We start from the raw sequence: 21,468 nt of genomic DNA, 5'->3' as shown, positions 1-21,468 counted from the left end.
TCCTGGCTGTTGTCTTGGCACTCCAAGAGTGGAGGCATTGGCTGGAGGGGACCGCCCAACCGTTCATCGTCTGGACTGACCACAAGAACCTGGCGTATTTACAGAACGCCCAAAGACTTAATTCGAGGCAGGCTCGATGGGCCCTTTTCCTCGGCCGTTTCAAGTTTACCCTGACCTATCGTCCAGGCACTCGGAATGTGAAGCCAGACGCCCTCTCCCGACTCTACTCGCCCGACCCTCCAGAAACTAGGGTCCGCCAAGCTCAACGGACCGAACCCGATCCTGGAGGGGGACCTCCCAACCGCCTGTTTGTTCCTGCTGCCATGCGCTCAGAGGTTCTTCAGTGGGGGCATTCTTCTAGACTCGCTTGTCACCCTGGAGCCGCCCGCACTCTCCACTTCCTCCGACAGCGTTTTTGGTGGCCGTCCATGGCCCAGGATGCAGCCACGTTCGTCTCTGCCTGTCCCACCTGCTCCCGAGGGAAATCCTCCAACCGTCCCCCGGCTGGTCTCCATAGTTTCAGCCCTCATGTTTTGTCTTATAATTGATGCTCTGTGAATAAATACTTTCATATACTGTGTCATCAAACAATAGCCCCATCCTGAAGAGAGATGGAGGTGTGACATTCGACCTACTTTTCAACAATGTTCAGCTCAGCTCAGCTTTTACACTTCATAATCAATCACTCTTTCATTTACCAAAGCTGTTTCCAGTGGTGGAAAGTGATGAACTACATTTACTCGTAATGTTGCTTTTACTTTTACTGTACCTCGTTTTAAATCAAATCCCTTACTGGGTAAAATATTTTGGCCTGAATTTAAGAAAAACTAAAACTTTGGCAGTGAATGATGAGGACAGGTGAATTAATTAAGGTCCCTGAGTGAGTGAGAATATTTTACTCATACTTTATGTGTTTACATATTTTATTTTGTCTGCACTTTAATTTAATCAAAAGCAATTAATGTCCATGTCCTTTCTGCACAACACAGGAAATAACCCAACCTTGTTCACAAAGTAACTAAGTAACTTTTAAATAAGCTACTTTTTTACTTCTGTACTTTCCAACTTGAGTAGATTTTATTACAAAATTACGAGTAATCAGAACCGTTTCTTGCTATATGCGGACTATGCAGCTGTCTTTATTTGCATGTATTGCATGCATTCATTATGCATATATTTGCAAAGCATGTAAGTGTTCGTTGGGTAATCAGGTAAAAATCCCATTATAAATACATTATATTTATTTAGAAGTAAGTTTAGTTATTTCTTTTTTTTACTGTTTTTGAATCGTGGGTTAAAACTGTTTTATGTTATGCCACCTTGTTATGCTACCTTGTTATGCTACCTTAAAGTTTATATTAAACATTTTTCAAGAACCTACTGTATCTGTTGCATTTGTGAATGTACTTTAGCCTGCTTTCCTCTTAAAATGTAACAAACTGCTGCATCATCACAGAATAATGAAAAAGTTAGGAATCTCTAGTTTGAAAAAAATAAATAAAAATAGGGGCCCCCAAATAGTATCTCGCATAGGGCCCCCAATGTAATTTATTTTACATAGGGCCCTAATACTCTTACAGAGAGGTGGAATATTTTTTTCTTTCCACCTCAGTAAAGTGAAGTCTCTCAGCAGCGGAAGTGTGCGCACACACACATCAGTGGTGTGGTGGGGGGAGGGGCGAGTGTGTGTCTGAGCGTTTGCGAAACAGCACGTATCAACGTGAGAGCTGGAGAGCGTTCACAAGTGTCTGCTGAAGGACGTTATAAACTCACTCTCTCAGGTAAGACACTCGAGCTTAATGTCAGCGACTGCGTTTAGAAACTCTGTCTCTGTGGACGTGTAAGTCGCATTCTTATGTCTCGTAAAGACAGCCTGCGGAACCCGGACACTACTCTCTTGTTATAGAATGTTGTGAACGCTACTTAGCACGTACAGAACAGTACACGCACAGCTAGCTACAGTTAGCCCTGTGCTGTGCGCGAACATATGGAAATGATATTTATCATCCGGAAACGAGTCTGCGCTGATTCCTGCTGCAATCCGGTTTAAACACGTTTAAACAAACGGCTGAGTCCGTGTCAGGCCAGGAGAGAAGACCAAAAAACACTTTATTAACTAAGTCTAAGTGTCACTTCTCTAAGTCACATCATGTTTTCTTTACCCATGACCACACTGCCAAGTTAGTCTAATATTGGGCTGTCAAGCTAAAGTGATGTGCTATTTATTAATCTCATCGTATAAATTGTAGTTAGTGTGGTCTTTATTAAAGCTGAAATGATTAATCGATGAATCGATTATTAATCTATTTCTAAATTAATCGGCAACTATTTTGATAATCAATAATTGGTTTGAAGCTTTTTTCATGATTAAAACCTGATTTCTGATTGTTTTAGCTTCTTAAATGTGAACATTTTCTTGGTTTCTTTGCTCCACATAACAAAGAAATCATTATAACTGAATCAATTTGGTTTGTGAACAAAAAAAAGACTTTCGAGAACATCATCATTTCCAGCTTTGACAAACACTAATCAATGTTTTTTTTATGGACCAAACGATTCATCAATTAATCGAGAAAATAATCGACAGATTATTCGATTAGGAAAATAATCGTTAGTTGCAGCTCTAGTCTTTATTCCTTCTGCTTAAATTATTCCCTCAGTGTGACAAAAAAACAAAAAATGTCTGGTGTAAAAACCAACAACTTGCAGCCACACACACACACACACACACACACATACACACCTCCAAAATGTTGACATGCAACAATAAGGCAAAGTGTTATATTTCTGTGTTGGTGTTGCAGTGAGGTTTTCAAGTGAAAATGACATTCAGTTCATAGTCGTGGTTGGTTGGGTGGTTGCTGGTGGCTGTAAAGATGCCTGGGAATTCAAGATCAAATAACTGGCTAAAATTAGTCACGTGTCAGCTGTGACAGGGAGCCAGTGTCCTATGTGACTGGGAGTTTGGTCAGTGTCCACTCAGCAGGAAGCCATGACCTCGTACTGCAAGTGGTCACTGAGTAGAACATACTCTGTTGTGTCTCTGTTCCATATGAAGGAGTATTAGGGCCAACCCCCCCCAAAAAAACAGCCGAAAAAAAAAATGTGACACAAGAAAAAAAAACCAGGCAAAAAAAATAAACTGCAGAGGCTTGACCACGTACCACAAGCAACTATCAACTGACTGCTCCATGACAGCAGCCGGCTGGACTCCACGTCTGTCTGAGCTCCATACTGACAGATTCACGCAACTTGATCAGTTGCCTTCTTGTATCTTGTGAGACAACATACCCTCTCTGGATCACATGCAGGTGCAACCATCGGTACCCCTGCATCTGCCCCGTTCCAGCTATTTCATTTTGTATGAATGCGGCCACCTCCTCCAAGTTTGTATGGTTTATCCTCCTGAAACCTGTTCCGTTTTTGTTTTATTTGCCTGACTTTTTTTTTTGCTGGATTTTTTTTGTGCCGAATTTTTTTTATTTGCCTGACTTTTTTATTTTTCTGCTTTTTTTTTTTTTTTTTTTCGGTTGGCCCTAATACTCCTTCATAGTTCCATGATCCTGACCACGTCATAATAAACATTGACAATGATGATAAACACTGGATTTTGGATGTTGTTTTAAGCCTCAGATTATGATTATGATACATACTGTCACCTGGTAATTTAAGCAGCATCTTAAATTAAGAGCTCAGCTCATGCATGCTTCACTTCATCTTATTATGGATTTCAAGTTTATTTCAATTATTTTTGTGAGACATCTTAGCTGAATAATAGCATATGTGAGTACATCTCAGTTTGCAAATGTAAGATACAGGCAGATAAACAATTATTAATAAAATATACTTTTTTTGGAAACACATATTTCCTTAGTTTGCATTTTAAACATCTCACCTCACCTATGTACCATTTTCCTCTTCTACAGGGTTTGCCCCCAGGAAATTGGTTAGGCACGGTGGCCTATGGCCAAGTGTATTTTTTGAAGGGGGCCTGGCGTGAGCAAATGACATGATAACATAATTACAGATGGAATCGCACATTTTACAGCTTTTAACACAGATTGCATAGGATCCTACATTAAATGCTTTGAGTGTCACAACCCCCCCACAGCCTCCATTTGCCTACTGCACAAAAGGTGAAACTAAAGGCCAAATTATACTTCTCCGACTGCGTAATGTGTTATCTGACTGCTTAACCACGGAGCCTCCATACTTCTGCGTCGTGGACGGATACGCGCTGCAATCACCCGTCTGATCAGTAGGGGTCGCTGCGCAAGGTTGTTGTGCTTTTGGCTGCAGTGAACAATGGCATCCGAGAGAGAAAGACTGTTGTTGTTGAAACAGTGGCCGTTTCTCACTTTTCTGTGTCACGGAACGCAGTTTTAAGATAATTTGGGGCGAGAAATTGGCCATTTAGAGTTTAAACATGTGGTTTGTGTGTTAAGATATGACATAGTTTGGCAGCAACGTTGTCGGCGGTGATCAGCTCCGCCTCTGTGGACACTCGGTGCGCACTGTGAGCCGGCACAGAGCAGCTTCGCTCGCAGATCTTGCCGTCTCCGTTGTCCCTTGACGGAGTTACGAACACTTAAAAAATATTTTCTGCAGTCGGAGACTACGCAGAGGCTCTGCGACAGGCTCTGCGTCGACACAGAGGACTCTGTGTAACCTACGTAGAGCACTTTATGCAGGAGTATAAATAAGGCTTAACTTCAGCCTGATTCCAGCCTCTGTCTCCTCACCACTTACCAGCTCCACAAGACTTCATCCCCAATGCTGGTCTCAAACCTTCCAACCTGCTTGGCTCCTCTTCCACTTTAGCCATTTCTCATCCTCCTTCCCTGCCTCTGCTTTTCACTGGAATCCCGTAGTCAGGCTTGTAACAAAAAAAAAAAAGATAAATTAAAATATATTTTTTGGGATGAATACTCATGACAGAACTACTGAGCTAATTGGACTAGGGTTGGGTGATGTGACAAAAATAACATATAATGATTTTCTTTACATTGAATTCATGATTTATCACCAATTTTTTGACAATAGTTTTTTTGCTATTTTGCAGGTTATTGAGTATTGCAACCTTTCCATCAGCTCTTCTAGTCTATAAACCTAAGGATTCAAGAAAATTATATCAAAGCCAAAAAGTGCTCGCATGCATCTGCATAACATTGCACACACTTAATCTATTTTATTATTAAAAGAATGACGTGATTAACTTTGGATTAATTTAGGATTGTACAAAAATCACACAAGAACACCTGGCCTTAGATTTATTATAGATGGGCTTCCATTCATCCATCCATTATCTACAGCTTCATCCTCCACCAGAGGGTTGCAGGGGATGCTGTGCCTATCTTATTAATTTGTATTTTTCATCTTGGTTTTTTGTTGAAATTTTGAATTAAAAATTAAAAACCACAGAGCAGAATATTACTAAACATGAATGGAAACATTAAAGTGCCTAGTGATGTATAAGTTCAGGGTGGTTATGTCTCTGTGGAAGAAGCTGTCTCTGAGCCTGTTTGTCTTGGCTTTAATACGCTTCAAACTGTGGTATGAGCCTTTATGATATTTAGTGCGCTTCTGAGACAGCGTGAGCTGTAAAGGTCCTGCAGGGAGAGGAGTCGTATAACCCTGGGTATCAGCCCAATCTGGTCCACATTGCCACGCGCTCCATCAGATCATTCTCTTCTCTCTACCTCACTGTCTGCTCTGTCTGCCTCGCACCATGGGGAGCAGAGCTCTGCCCTGCCCTTATTATTTTCTTGGTCTTGAGAAGCTGCAGTACTTAATAAGGGACATGCTGCTGCAATTTATTTTTTGCTATACAAAACAATTCATTGTCTTCAGGAAGGCTGCTTCCTGTATGCCCTTGACTTGTTGTGGTTGCTCCTTATTGGCTGAGTGGTGAGTGGCACAATTTTTTTGCCCCCTTAAAGACTGCTGTGTTGTTGCACCCTTGTTTTGCCCAACAAGCGTGGGGCATATCGTGTATAGAGACATAGCATTCTTGAAGGAACATTTTCCCTAGCCTCTTTATGCACAAGTAGGCTCTGACAAGGCATCTTGTGAGACCTATTCCTGCTTATTCTTTGCTGGTGTAATGCACACACAGAGTGATTGAAACACAGCACTGTTCCAAAGTGTACAATAAGAGCTTTCTGATTTCAGGAGGGTGTATGGAGGCCCTCCAAGTCTTAAACTGCAACAACAGCAGTCTGACCAACGTGTGGAGCAAAGATTGTTTTTTGTGGTGGAAGCCTAGTCATGTCTTGAGGCCCAGCTTGCTTTGTATTTTAATGGTTAGTAGATGTGGGTAGGTTTGGATGAGTGCAAGTCCGTACTTGTGGACTCTGAAAAATACTTAAAAATTACTCGTCAGAAATGTGGGGTTGTGGAAGAATAATATTTGTAAAATGTTTCAGGACAGGGAGCAAGCTTCAACATGACTCAGCTTGTAGTTTATAGCAGCCATCTGTGGTCATAACAAGTGATTAACACTTAATTAGATGGGAGTTAAAACTCACAGGAATCACAAACATTAACACGGTTGTTTGTAGGGCTGAACGATTATGGAAAATAATCTAATTGCGATTTTTAGTGCCAATATTGCGATTGCGATGCGATAATTTTTTAAGGCCTTAATCTTCTGTATTATTTAACAAAGACAATGATACATATACATAATATGTACAAAATTCATCATAAGTATGGCCAATACTATATTACATTAAAAATAAACTGTTCTTTCCTGGAAGACAGACCTCTGTTATGATGACATGAGGTAATTGATGATTGATATTTTTATTTACTTACAAACATCTGAACATAAAGTTATGACAAGGAACCCTGGTGTAAACATTAAAATGAAAGTCAGTCACAAGTCACACAAAGTGCAGATTGCAGATGTGTATATATATATATATACATATGTATGTATATATATATATATGTGCATATATATATATGTATATGTGCATATATATATGTATATATATATATATGTATATATATATGTGTATATATGTATGTATATGTATATGTATATATGTATGTATATGTATGAAAGTGAGAAAATGCGTTAAAAAAATTAACGTGTTAATTCCACAAATTAATCATCCTGCGTGAACGCGTTAATTTTGACAGCCCTAGTATGTATATATGTATATATATATATGTATATATATGTGTATATATATATATGTCTTTCTGTATGCTGTAAAGTGGTTTTAAAATCGGCCCCAAAAATGGCAATAGGTGCATCCCTATGCTCATATTTCACTATTCATTGTTCATATGTAGCTACTGTGGCCACACAGTCAGATGTTTTTGTTACTGCGGAGAAAAAGTTACATATTCTTCATATTCTTCATATTCTGCTTGATGTGTGTATCCAGGGTGTGGATTATTTGTTCAGCTTTTTTGGACTGAATATTAATTAAAAATGAATTAAAATTAAATGCAATTGAATATTTATTAAAATTTTAAAAATGAGTGACCGTTTAAAAAAGCTTATGACAGGATTTTTATGACCCTGTCAGTCAGAATGACAGACTAGACAAAAGTCTAGCGCAACCTCTGATATACATATTTCTTTTCTTTTCTAATTTTTCTGATTCAATGTTTTCTTTCAGCTTCTCCCTCTCTAGGGGTCGCCACAGCATATCACATGATTTTTTTAGTGATTTGCACAGTAATCCATCCATCCATTTTATAGCGCTTTATCCTCCACATGAGGGTCGCGAAAGGCACACATATAAATAAACTATTCACTCCCATGGTCAATTTGGAGTGTCCAATTTACCTAATCCCCCGAGGAAGCTGGAGAACCTGGATTAAACCCACGCACTCAGGGGGAGAACATGCAAACTTCATGCAGAAAGGCGAACAGTCATTTTATTATATTATTACATTTTAATTATTCTTGTTAGTGCCCTTAGTGCTCATGTGGCATCCTTGGTAATTTGCTCCTTTGTCGATCCTGGACAAGATTTTGGTTTGCTTTTCTTTTCAGTGGCATGTGTAGACTTTTGTGGAATGACGTGCCCTGTCACAAATTTCTGCCTGGAAATTAAATATGTTATTTATGGTTTTTAGACACTGTTAAAATATATTTCTTCAAATTTACAGTGTCAGAATAAATGTTTTTACAATGTCAAAATAAAAAAAATAAACAATTTAAAAAAACGATCCCTGTTCATCCCTAAATCAAACAAATAAATTCAGATTTTACAATTTTGAGTAGTTTTTGCTCAGGTGTGTAAATAGTTCAGGTTTTTTGAAATGTGGTAAACGTCTTTGATTTATTATCCACATTGATAAAGAATTAAGCAACACAGTCTAAATAATAATAAGTGTTTTAACACATGTGAGCTACATGCACAGCAGGATTTTTGCTTTTATACCCTTTTTCTCACCTGTGACTTATCACTGAAGTCTGACTGTTTTTATGCTCTGAAGAATAAAATTATGTATCATTTAATGAGCTGAAATGAATGAAAATGTTAACTGTTCTCTTGTTACAGTGGTGGGTGGGTGTGATGCCACCATGGAAGGACAGAACAACAACCAGCCCAACTTAGACAACCACAATAATCTCTATAAGATACCTGGTCAGGAAGATCAGGTAGGTCTAACCAGAACTGGACAGTTGTTTGATAACATGACATTCATTGTATACTATTTGTACAAGAAGTACAAACACACAACACTTCTAAAGCTCACTCAGGGGTGCTGTGTTTCGGTGTGTAGAGTGGCTTGTCCTTCACGTGGAGGGTCAGTGGTTCAATCTGTGGCTCCTCTAGTCTACATGCAGATGTGTTCCCTAGATTATACTATTTATCAGAGGTGGGACCAAGGGCCAATTCCAATTCCTATCCCTATCTGGTGAATTCCAATTCCTTGCTTAACCCTCAATCTCAAAAATGCGCACTCCCTGTAGTGCAAGTGCTGTCCCGATTCTCAGAAAAATTAAGTTCAGGGGCGAGTTTAAGGGCTGTATCGCCCTCAATATTGAGATTTTCGTGTTTTCACATAAGAAAGATGGCGTCGAAAGCAGCGAAGCGAGTGCGATACAAATTAAGAATTTTCTATGTTAATAGAGATATAAAAATTATGAAAACCATTGTATTATCTTAGTTTAGGCCCATATTATGGATTACACTTACACTTGCACTAGAGGGAGCGCACATTTTTTGAGATTGAGGGTTAAGATTGAGGGTTAAGCAAGGAATTGGAATTCACCACAAGTCTTAGCAGTCAAGTCCAAGTCAAGTCCCAAGTAAAGACAGAGAAGGGCAAGTCGAGTCAAGTAACACCAAAGCCGAGTCGAGTCCAAGTCCAAGTTCCAAGCTTTTTCGAGTCCTAAACGAGTCATCATGTACGCTTCACTTAATAATGCCATTATTAGACTAACAATCATAATTTCAACATATCAATCTAATCTCCAATAATTTTTTGTTTATAAATACATTTTAAAATAAGTGCTGTCAAGTGATTAACATTTTTTTATGAATGATGTATGTATTAGATTAATTAATTACAGATCATAATTATTTAAACTTATTAATCTCATTTTTAATCTCACCTAAAAATTGCTGAGAAAAGACCTCAACTTGAGGTATTTTCATTTAAATTCATTACTTAACTATTGTGGCAGATCAAAAGATTGATATATAACAAAAGTGGCTTTATAAAGTAATTTATTATTTTGACAAAGCCATTTACATTCTGCTGTGTTATTGTCAAACTCTCAATAATTAGAAAATACAAATAAAAATCAGGTCCATATAATGTGCTCTAAGTAAACAGTTAGCAGTAAGAATTTCTGAGCAATACAACACTGGACTTGATCAGATAATAAAAAATAAATACATCTTATCCATCAATCACAGTGAGTGTCAAGTCTTGAGTGAATAGTATTCAAGTCCAAGTCAAGTCGCAAGTCATGGCGAATTTTATCCAGTGACGTGCGGTGAGCTCTAGGGTAGGTAGGCAGTCACAGACCAAGACGTACACACACTAAATTAGTATTTCATACGTTGCAGTCAGTGCACCATGCAATCTGTGAATATCATGATTGTAGTACTGTACTATAACAGAAACTTAAACTGTGTGTGTGTACGTGCGCGTTGCGTGTTAAAGAGAGGGAGTGCACTTGCTCATTTGAAGATGAAGTCCATGTGCCGTTACTTCTTCACAAAGTTGTCGATGACAGAGTTATAAAAGTCTCCTGACTTGGCCTTCAGTTTACAGTCTACAGAGTTAACAGTTGCTCTGTCCTTTTTCTTATACCACTCCTTTTGAAAAGTACGTATCATTTTCTGTCCCTTCCTTTGGAGAACGTCCGGTAGCTCAGGCGTGGGTCTCCCTCTGATAAAAGCTGCCGTTTTTCATCAAATGCCAGCCTTAAGAAATGTTTAAGCCTTTCTTGTAGAGCCATCATTACACCTCCCACTAAATTGCTGGACCTAAAACAGCGAGAGGGCGTGACAGTGTGTTGACAATTCACAAAAGCAATGCGAACGTAAATGCAGCACAAACATAGTACAGTAACGTCAATAGGCAGCGTAGCGATGTGCTTTTTGACGTACATTTTAACTATACGGGAAACTGACTGCGCATGCGCAAACAGTCACATACACACTGATGAGACAGAAAGGCAGAGGAGGTTTGTGCCTCTGCTCTGTAATAGAACGTTATGGCTTGTGCAGACGCTGCCTGGCCAGAAAACAGCGCTGTTGAGTCGCTTTTATTAGACTATGAAAATCACCAAATGCGGACACATTCAAAGTTATCTGAAATTAAAAAATACAACATTTAAAAAAATGCTCAAACCTTACATGAATTCAACCTCAAATTTTCCCTGACAGCCTAGGCACTGCCTACCCTGACCGCACGTCACTGATTTCATCAAGTCGAGTCTGAAGTCATTAAAGCGGACCTAGACCGGAAGTTCCAATTAATGCTGTTTTTTAGTGTGTATCTGCATCCTTACCTTGTTTAAGAAGCCCTGAAGGTTCTAAACAAACAGTTCAGCCACTGCTGAGAACGCTGTGTTTTATTGTAATCTTGGGCTCAGCGAGATCTCTGAAAAAACCCGGTCCGGTTACGTAAACAGCGGTTCTCCTGAACAGCAGATCGTCCTGGTCCGGGCACTAGTCCGGGCACATCCGGTTGCCTACATTGAACCGCAGAAGAAGAATAACGTCCAGTGTGGAGGTGTTTCACGAGCGACAGTGTCTTCTGACTCTGGGTCTGACTCCGGGTCAAAGTCATAAAAGGGACTGCGGCGGGGAGTCATGAAGAAGCTATTTTTAAACACTGTTAAAACAATGTTTTGATAATGAGGAGCAGTGCATCCACCGTTCCAGAGGGGGGAGCTGCCCTTCTGAGAGCTGGTGTGCTGAAAAGTATTGGCCAATCACAAGACACTGTCTTCTGGGAGTGAGAGTTCACTCTGAAATATCGCGACTCAGGATCAGCGTCAGAAAAGAGGATTTCTATCGGCTCGTTTACAGCAACTAGGAGGTTTTTGACCATAAAAACAAGTTAATGTATGTAAGTAGACCTCCATAACTAACATATGTGCAACAGGACCACTCTGTGAGCTTTAAAATAATGACTCGAGCCTGACTTGAGTCCAAGTCATGTGACTCGAGTCCACATGTCTGCTATTTATAATATTAGAGACATCCCCTCACCAGTTGATACATGACAGATGACCCAAGGCAATCTCTTAATCTCTGAAAATATTAAGTTTCAGAGGATTTAAATTCCTCAATAATAATGACTATTATTAATAATTAGAACAAAAATCTGTCAGGGCCAGGCATTATTGAACTTTGCATATTTTTAATTGCGCTAATTAACTTCTCGGATGAAAATGGCTGGTCAAGGCTAGTCTTTAGGTCTGGTTCTATGGCAGGTATTGGCCAATTTGTTCAGGAAGTTATCCATTAAAGAGGAGTCTCCGCTGGACTCAGAGGTGTAAAGACGAGATGAGAAGGATTTTAATTTGTTGTTAATTTCTAATTTCCTATTACCATTTCCTGTATTTATATATGGACACACAAACCACACACATGGCTAAGTTTAAAATCGATGGATTGAGTGACTGAAAAAGTAAGATTTCAATATTTATTCATTAGTAGGACAAATGGCTGCAATGACTCATCATTCCTTTCCACCAAATGCATAATTATACCATTCATTCATTCTGTAGTTATGGATGACGTGCATTGGGTTGTTGAACATTTTAACGAAATGTTTTCTTGTACAGAAAAATCTGTCAAACTACAAGTACTGCTGCACTCTGGCAAACTTCCGCATTGAGAAGAAGATCGGTCGTGGTCAGTTCAGTGAGGTCTATAAAGCCACATACCTGTTGGAGGGACAACTGGTCGCACTCAAGAAAGTCCAGGTAGAAATCTCTGCAGTTTCAAGACTGTTATTCTACAGTTTAAACTAGCTACGGGAAAACGATTTTTATTTCGTTGTTTGTCACTGCAGATTTTTGAGATGATGGATGCCAAGGCTCGTCAGGACTGCATCAAAGAGATAGATCTACTGAAGGTAAAGTTGATCAACTAAAGTCATTGTTTGAAGTGGAGGGTTGCTAGTTCGAGTCCCCACCAGGTCAAAGGGCAACCATTATTGCTCTCTGAGCACTGCTCATTGACTGCCCACTGCTTTTAATTCTAGGAAGGTTTCTAGTAGAGGATGGGTTAAATGCAGAGAATGAATTTCCCATTGAGGAATAATAATAAAAAGTACATAGTATTGAAATGTTTTAGATTAATCTAGGTCAATAGCTGAGGCGATACTTGAGTGCTTAAGTGGTTATATTTCAACTGAACATATTTTTTTGTTGTTTGCTTTTGTTGATGTTTCTAAATGTTCCCTCCCTCTTCCTGTTTGTCCTCTGCAGCAGCTAAATCACCCCAATGTAATCAAATATTTAGACTCCTTTATTGAAGACAATGAGCTCAACATGGTTTTGGAGTTGGCCGACGCTGGAGATCTGTCTCAGATGATAAAGGTGAGGATGGAATCACTGCCTCATCTCATGAAACACAGATCACACTAAAGGCCTGTTCCACACGGGATGTGTGCTGGGGCTGTGTAGATGCACATCTTGAGCTCGGCCTTCTCACCTATTTTTCACGTGCCATGCACAGTTCCCGGCAAGAATATGAAGAGAAAAGATCTGTAGATAATGATATTGACACCTACAACCGCGATTACAGAAACCTCAGACATCTCTCACTGCAGTTTAAGTGTCTACGCTGAATATGAATACATGAAAAGCATATATGTTCAAGCCTAAGGAGTAAAAGTAGCTGGATAGAAAAGTAGTGTGTAAACATGATGAATGAAATTGTACACCACAAATCATCAACTGATTAGATTATTGGCGTTAATCAGTGTGGTTTGAACTTTGTTAAGCCAGGAAGACTTAGCAAAAAACTAAGGCTACGTCCAGACAGAAACGGCAAAAAAGTGAGAAAGTGCGTTAATGCGTTAAAAAAAATTAACGCGCTAATTCCACAAATTAATCATCCTGCGGTAACGCGTTAATTTTGACAGCCCTAATTATTTTGCTTCATGATTGATCCTTAACGAATCATACAGTAAATCAAATGAGAGAATGAATATTTAAGAAGCTGAAAAATCACAAAGCTTGTTTTAATTGTTAAAAAAACAAAACTCTATAACCAAATTATTCATCATTGCAGACCTACTGGTTCCCTAAATGTTAAACTAATATTACATGATAATGACTGTAACGTGGTCGCTAAAAAATATTTAGAATATACTTTTTTAAATTAAAGGTGCCATATGTAAGAATGTGGCCAAAAACAGTTACTACATTCAAATTCAAAATACCGAGGTCTTTTAGGTTTCGTTTTCTGACGTAACTGGCAACCTGTGGTTGCTCGGCAGCTGAGACTCTACTGACTGCAATGATTGGTAGCCGGCAATAGGTGGCGCCACATGCCAAAACATGATTTCAAAACATAAACACAAAAAAACATTTGCAAAATATTCTTTTTAATGCAAATATTTTGGCTGTATTGTTGTTGTTGGTGAGTTCAGTTTGTTATATGAACATTATTCCTGAGTCTCTGTGACATATTAGGAGGATTTTATGGCCAGTTGCTTTAGATTTATTACATAATGCACCTTTAAATTTTGAAACCCCCGGGTGGGGGTGTGGTGATCTCGGAAGGGCCTCGGAATCCTTTGCCTGGGGTCAAAAATGTTCCAGATTCGCCCCTGAGTATTCACCTAAATCCATTCCAGTGATTAAAATCATTAAGTGCTTAAGTATGTGCGGAGGAGTATTTTAAATTGAATTCTAAAGTGTATGTGGAGCCAATACAGAGAAGCTAACACTGGAGTGATATGGTCTCTCTTTGTAGTTTCTGTCAGAACTTGTGCTGCAGCAATTACGTTTTAGAACTTTTTGAAACAGTGTTTCCTGGTCCTTGGGGATCCTTTTTCCTGCATGTTTTAGATGCAACCCTGCTCCTACACACCTGCAGGAGAAGACTGAGCCATATGCCTTTTTATCTTCCGGAACAGCACACAAGCATCACAGGCCTTTGTTGATTGATCAAATTTCACGAAGACGCTTTCTGTGGTGTAGCTGGATCTGATTGGTTTGGTGAAATCCAAGTGAAAGTCTCTTAAGATTTTGCGTTAACGCATGGCTAATGCGGTTTTGGATGTCAGCGGAAGTTACCAAATAAAGGGTTAAGAACATGTCCACTACTGGATCTCCTTTTTCGACTGCCTTTAAACTGGAAGTTTATAAACCACTCACTCTACCACACTAATTATTCCGTTATCCATCTGTTTAGTATTTCAAGAAGAAGAGAAGACTAATCCCAGAGAGGACTATATGGAAATATTTTGTCCAGCTTTGCAGTGCCGTGGAACACATGCATTCACGCAGAGTGATGCACCGAGGTAAATACTGACACACACACACACTCATCTACTCCTCTTCTGTGCAGCCCTCACATCATCTCCACGACTGTTTCTACAGCTATCATTAATCCAGCCTTCCTCTTACATCTACTGAATATTTTTTTTACCTCTCTTCCAGAACAAAATGAAGGAAGGAACAAAAATAATTAATGTTTTATAATAAATTCTAATTAAAAAAACACATGGAGGCAATAGGTGTAGTTATAGAGCTCATTACATACTGCCAACCAGGTTCTCGAGAAAGTTCATCTCTTCATGTAGACCGTTTTTAAGCACATTGTAATTCTAGTGAAAAGGGGTGTGAAAATGTCTTGGTCTAAATGTGTATGTTTGTGTGAACCAGATATCAAACCAGCCAACGTGTTCATAACTGCAACAGGAGAGGTAAAGCTGGGTGACCTGGGCTTAGGTCGCTTCTTCAGCTCCAAAACCACTGCAGCTCATTCCTTAGGTAATGTAAGCATGCACATGTCCTTTTCTGTACAGAACATACTGTATTTGATAGGGTAACATTTTAAAAAATGGCAAATGCAGGATTCAAAAATGAAAGAGAGTCTATAATAATCCAAACAGGGGAGATGTGAAAAGTAAAACAAAAACAGAGATGCATTAGCAACTACAGTATACCCATGAAATACAAACACTGATAATATATAATACAGATATAATACTACAAACAATATGTAGAAATTACCTGTTCAGCAGAAAACACGCAACGTCGGTGTGTCTTTTTGGTGCCATGATTTATTTTCTTAAGATTCAGGTGCCAGTCCTCTTTCTTCAGCAGCACAATAAATTGACACTGGAGCCAAAACTGCCAACATTACATTTGCATGTTTGTCCACGTCAGGCTCCTGTAGAAACATAATGTGATGCAATTGTAGAGGATTTTAGAGAAGCGGTCCGTGACTATATTGTTAATGTCTTATTCTAAGACTATGAAAATAATACAGTAATTATTATACGGACAAGATATATATAATATATATAAAATCATATTGAGATATACTTTGATCTCTTTTCCAGTGGGGACACCTTATTACATGTCACCAGAGAGGATTCATGAGAACGGATACAACTTTAAGTCAGATATCTGGTCCCTTGGCTGTCTTCTCTATGAGGTAAGTCATATACATGTGATCTTTATTATACTGATGTTTTATAATATTTTGCCGCAGAAGGCAGCAATATCTTCGCCTTCTCTATGTGTATGTATAAATACTATTATGGTGTGTTTTTTTGTTCTAGACTTACTAATATGTACTAATTTTTTCAGTTAGCTAATATTTTTGTTTCTAGTTTTCATTAGAATGAACCAATCCTTTTTTTTTTCAGATGGCAGCACTGCAGAGTCCGTTTTATGGAGACAAGATGAACCTGCTCTCCCTGTGCCAGAAGATTGAGCAGTGCGATTATCCCCCGCTCCCTCCTGATCATTACTCTGACAAGGTAAACTTTCCCCCCCCCCAGATATATTCAATCCCACCAAGGATTTGCATTATTCTCCGACATCAAATATATACTTAAAGGGACACTCTGTAGTATTTATGGGTTTATATAACCCAAAATCCACTCTTTTATACATATTATGTGCTCCTGCATTGTGTAGTCGTTGTATAATAGTTTTTGTTTCATTTCCGTAGTGTTTCAAAAGTCATGTAAAATAATATGGTCGCGGGCCGCGGTTGCATAGCCACTGTTAGCAGCGAGACGCCATGTTTCTACCGGAGCCTGTAAGGACAAACGCGAGAGAACAAATCAAGCGTCGCTTTACTTATAGCGGAAGTCCCGCCTCCACTCTCTCCGCTTCGTCTGCTACGGCCGCGGTAGCTCGCCCTCTCCCTCGCCTCACGAACCTCATCTGCTGACACGGAGAAAGACGACGAGGACGACATTTGACTGGCTGCGGATACCGTAGCGCTCAGGGAAGGGAGGGGGTGAGCAGAGGAGCAGTTCTTTGTTGTAAATTTCAGCCTCTCCTCTAGATGGCACTATAAACTACTCACTTCACCTTTAAATGACACATTTCAGACATAATCAGACGCTGCAGTGCACACATGTTCTGTGTGCAGCGTCTGCCTCGGTGACCGGTTAGGGTGATAGGAAAAATGGGGGACAGGAGAGTTGGGGGACAGAAAGGGGGGAGAAAAAGTGTATCAGTACGGTTTCGATATCTTAATATAAAACTGCTCAGACTAGCAAAGGCAATATTACCTTGTAAAAATAATTAAAAGCACAGATATAATCACACCACAAACTTTATTTAAACAATAGTGAAATCAGATCAAATTAAACAGCAAACATGAAACCACACAAATTAAAAATAAATAAAGTTTAGTGCTATCCGATTAAAATTAATAACATTTTAACCCACTCACAGAAACTACAACTACACCATGCTGCTCCAAGTGAAAGAGACGGATGATGACACTTGCTCTGGGTGGCGCTGTAGAGCAAGTGTCTGAAGGTGACTTGAGCAGAGCAGAGTGCGCTCTTGTCTCTGCTCCTGAGTGGATCTAATCACTCGGCATTGTGTATTTTAAAGCTCACATAGAGTGGTCCTTTTGCACATATAGATAATGTGATCACACAAAGGCAAACTTAAGACAAAAGTTAACATTTGTTCAATCAAAACAAATAAACTTACTGTACAAAAAAATTACTTGCATAAATAAAAGCTTAGGCTAGCTGCCGTATTCTCCCAGAAGTTACAAAAATCAAATGTGCACAATTTGGTGTTTTTTTCAAAATAAAAAACAAAAAAAAAACAAAAAACGTTTTCCCCCCCAAAAAATCGATTTCTGAAGTTTATGAGTCAATTCAGATTGTGGATGATTAGAATCGCGATTCATATGTGAATCTATTTTTTTTTCTCCACCCCTAGTATATGTATATATGTGTATATACACATATATACGGTCACAAGTTGGCTAACTTGTGACCGTTTGTGTTTTTTTTTTTTTCAATGCCATGTGATCTATTGGGCACCCCTGGTTTAAAGTAACTTACCCAACACTGTAAGTCTTAATAGTCATCGTTATCTTTTAAACTAATAAACTCTACTTTCCACAGCTGCGGAACCTTGTAAGCATGTGCATCAACCCTGACCCAGACCAGAGGCCAGACATCGTCTTTGTGCTGCAAATCGCCAAACAGATGCACATGTGGACGTCCAGCACCTGAGCACCACCTCTGCTCGGAGCCTCCGTTTTGAGAGTCTCAAACCACTGGACGTCAGCCGTGGCTGGTCTGACACTGAAAGTCTTTGCCTCATCTCGACTCGAGGAGACAAGTGGACTGAGATGTTTCAGTGTCCCAACACTTGGAGGATGTGAAGAGATGCATTAGTGATGTGGCACTAGTGGGAAGGTTGTTCCTCTTTTCTTTAGTTAAGGACATTTTGATCACGGACTTCTTTGAAACCTTTTTTGGGGGGTTGCATTCCAAGTGGTGGTGGATCCTGTATCTCAAGTCAACTGTGCCATGGAGATGCATATTCTCAGTATTTCTCATCTATCATCTTTCACTGTACCCATATTATTCATGTTTATAATCGGACTGAATATATAACTAAGGGGTCTAATGGGGAAAGTATATATATATGTGTGTGCAACTACAAAGTCACATCAGTCTGAGAACGGTTTCTGATAAAAAAAGCTTTGCTTTCACTCCAGTGTGATGGAGTTGAGGTGATACATACTGTATATGTATATCTAGCAGAAGTTTAGTTCATTTTATTTTTTAGGTTGTAGAGCTGATGGAGCCTGAGATCAAAGCTCACAAAAGTGAAGCAGCTCATCCACGCTCTACTAACTGGGAAAATCCACAATGTCCATAAAGACACAAAGAAATGTGACCCCTGTAATTCAAGAGGAGAGTTATTTCCAGGATCTACATAGTTATGCATCTGTGTGCGTGCATGCGCATGTGTGTTTTTCCCACTTAAATTCTTTCAGTTTTTTGTGTCTAAAGCTTCATTTCTTATCATTTTGTTGCCTCCTGGGCAAGTAACATGACACATGCAAACAGAGACGTGTGAATTTAAAGGGACGGTTTAGTTTTTTTTTAGAGTATAGTTAAAAAATATATATATTTGCACTCTTTCCAGGGAGAGTGCAGTCGGCACCAATTATATATATATATATATATATATAGATATTTATATATATATTTATATATATATATTTTTATATATATTTATATATATATATATATATATATACATATACATATACATATATACACACATATGTATATATGTATATACATATATATATCATTGTTGCTGATTGCACTCTGTGGAAAAACAGGTTTGCTCTCTCTGGAAAGCATGGCTGCATTATTGTTTTAGCCACAATAAAAATAAACTGCACACACTCACATGCCATGGTGTAACATTGCTTATTTTCTCTGTGGTATTTGATGTGGGAGAGTGAGCTGTGTATAAAGTGACACACTGTTGAAAAAAGTGGGACTAACAGTGAGTTAGAGTAGCAGAATGACCCCTAAGTGATCATAGACTGTCATAGGTTTTATTGTAAAGTGTGCTAAAATCTTTTTCTTTCCTCACTGTCCCTACTGGCAGCAAGCATCTGTGTGTCTTGTATGTGTCAGTAACTCATGCAACCACAGTTGTAAAAAAAAAAAAAAAAAAAACTTGAGTTCATGACCACAGTGTTGTGTTGGATCAACAAGGCGATAATATTCTTCAGATCAAAACTCAGTCACAACAGCTGCTCCTCGCTTCCAGGTGTGTTTCTCTCAATGTGTCATCATCGTCCTTCATCCTGGATTGACTTTTATTAAGACTTTATTAACCTCTGATTTTATCCTCATTTGTTTACTCACTATGTTGTTGATGTTGACTAAATACTTGCATAACGTTACAGTGTTTATAGTGGAATATGGAAGGAAAATGAAGCTGTCCTGTTTAAAAATGTACTACTCATTATCCACGTGAAGCTGAAGGAGCAGCACAGCACTGAGTGCTGTGTGTCTTCTGTTCTGATCATTTGAAATCCAAACACACAAAGTCTTTGTTGCCGAAGAAGAGGTTGTTTGTGGTATAGTGGGTTTTGTTAAGATGTTAAATATTTGAGTTGTTTGATATCATGTACAAGAGCAGAACGTTGTTTCCGTGAATTTATGTAACTGCAAATACAAACCATCATGACTGTGAAGATGCAAACGCCATAAATCAGAATGAGACGCTGTGAAAGTCATTTGGATCAATACTGAACCAGAATAGTTTTGATGACATATTTTCCAACTTGGCACAAAGAATAACTGAACATTTCATTCATCTGGTAATAACAAACTGTATTCTCTGAAAATGAAATAAACGTATTACCTACACCTACAAGTTTTCACCTGCATTGATGTTGAAATCACCCAAAACGATGGGGGTTTTTTTGCGCATTAATTCAGATAATATCTATCTTGGCCAAGACTTCCTTGAAAAGACGATGGGAATTTCCTGGTTAAATAAAGGTTAAAGGTGCCATATGTAAGAATGTGGCCAAAAGCGGTTACTACTTTCAAATTCAAAATACCGAGGTCTTTTAGGTTTTGTTTTCTGTGGTTGCTCTGCAGCTGAGACTCTACTGACTGCAATGATTGGTAGACGGCGGTAGGTGGCGCCACATGCCAAAACATGATTTCACAAACATGATTTGCAGTCTGCAAAATGTTTTTTTTAATATGAATATTTTGGCTGTACTGTTGTTGTTGGTGAGTGCAGTTTGTTATATGAACATTATTCCTGAGTCTCTGTGACATATTAGGAGGATTTTATGGCCAGTTGCTTTAGATTTATTACATAATGCACCTTTAAAGGTGAAGTAAGTAGTTTATAGTGCCATCTAGAGGAGAGGCTGAAATTTACAACAATGAACTGCTCCTCTGCTCACCCCCTCCCTTCCCTGAGCGCTACGGTATCCGCAGCCGGTCAAATGTCGTCCTCGTTGTCTTTCTCCGTGTCAGCAGATGAGGTTCGTGAGGCGAGGGAGAGGGCGAGCTACCGCGGCCGTAGCAGACGAAGCGGAGAGAGTGGAGGCGGGACTTCCGCTACAAGTAAAGAGACGCTTGTTTTGTTCTTTCGCGTTTGTCCTTACAGGCTCCGGTAGAAACATGGCGTCTCGCTGCTAACAGTGGCTATGCAACCGCGGCCCGCGACCATGTTATTTTACATGACTTTTTGAAACACTACGAAAATGATACACAAACTATTATACAGCGACTAGACAATGCAGGAGCACATAATATGTATAAAAGAGTGGATTTTGGGTTACATAAACCCATAAATACTACAGAGTGTCCCTTTAAGTAAAAAGTTTAATTAAAAATGGCTCAGACTATTTGGCCTGAGCTTTGGGGAATATTCGGCACAACATAAGCATGAACATGTGTGGGTGGTGACCTGTCCAGGGTATTACCCAGCTGAGATTGGCACAGCAGAAAGTCAGAATCTTTTCT

General features: G+C 39.1%; 1 protein-coding gene across 2 annotated transcripts; it reads left to right on the top strand.

Moving 5' to 3' along the window:
* The first annotated feature begins 1,708 nt into the window (after positions 1–1,708).
* LOC310938041 (serine/threonine-protein kinase Nek6-like) lies at positions 1,709–19,115 on the top strand. Of its 2 annotated transcripts, none has more exons than XM_083902437.1 (10): positions 1,709–1,781; positions 8,526–8,626; positions 12,281–12,421; positions 12,511–12,573; positions 12,932–13,039; positions 14,865–14,973; positions 15,338–15,445; positions 16,021–16,115; positions 16,330–16,443; positions 18,067–19,115. In XM_083902437.1, the coding sequence occupies exons 2-10, from the start codon at positions 8,549–8,551 to the stop codon at positions 18,175–18,177; spliced, it is 927 nt and encodes a 308-aa protein (XP_083758563.1). In that variant the 5' UTR covers positions 1,709–1,781; positions 8,526–8,548; the 3' UTR covers positions 18,178–19,115. The 2 variants fall into 2 exon arrangements, with proteins under 2 accessions (XP_083758563.1, XP_083758562.1); XM_083902436.1 differs by having other exon boundaries at positions 12,929–13,039.
* Positions 19,116–21,468: the final 2,353 nt, after the last annotated feature.

Source organism: Microchirus variegatus (assembly GCF_963457635.1).
Source record: "Microchirus variegatus genome assembly, chromosome: 16".
Classification (NCBI taxonomy): domain Eukaryota; kingdom Metazoa; phylum Chordata; class Actinopteri; order Pleuronectiformes; family Soleidae; genus Microchirus; species Microchirus variegatus.
The sequence above is the reverse complement of the archived record's forward strand: the minus strand, read 5'-3'. Positions and strand labels throughout refer to the sequence as shown.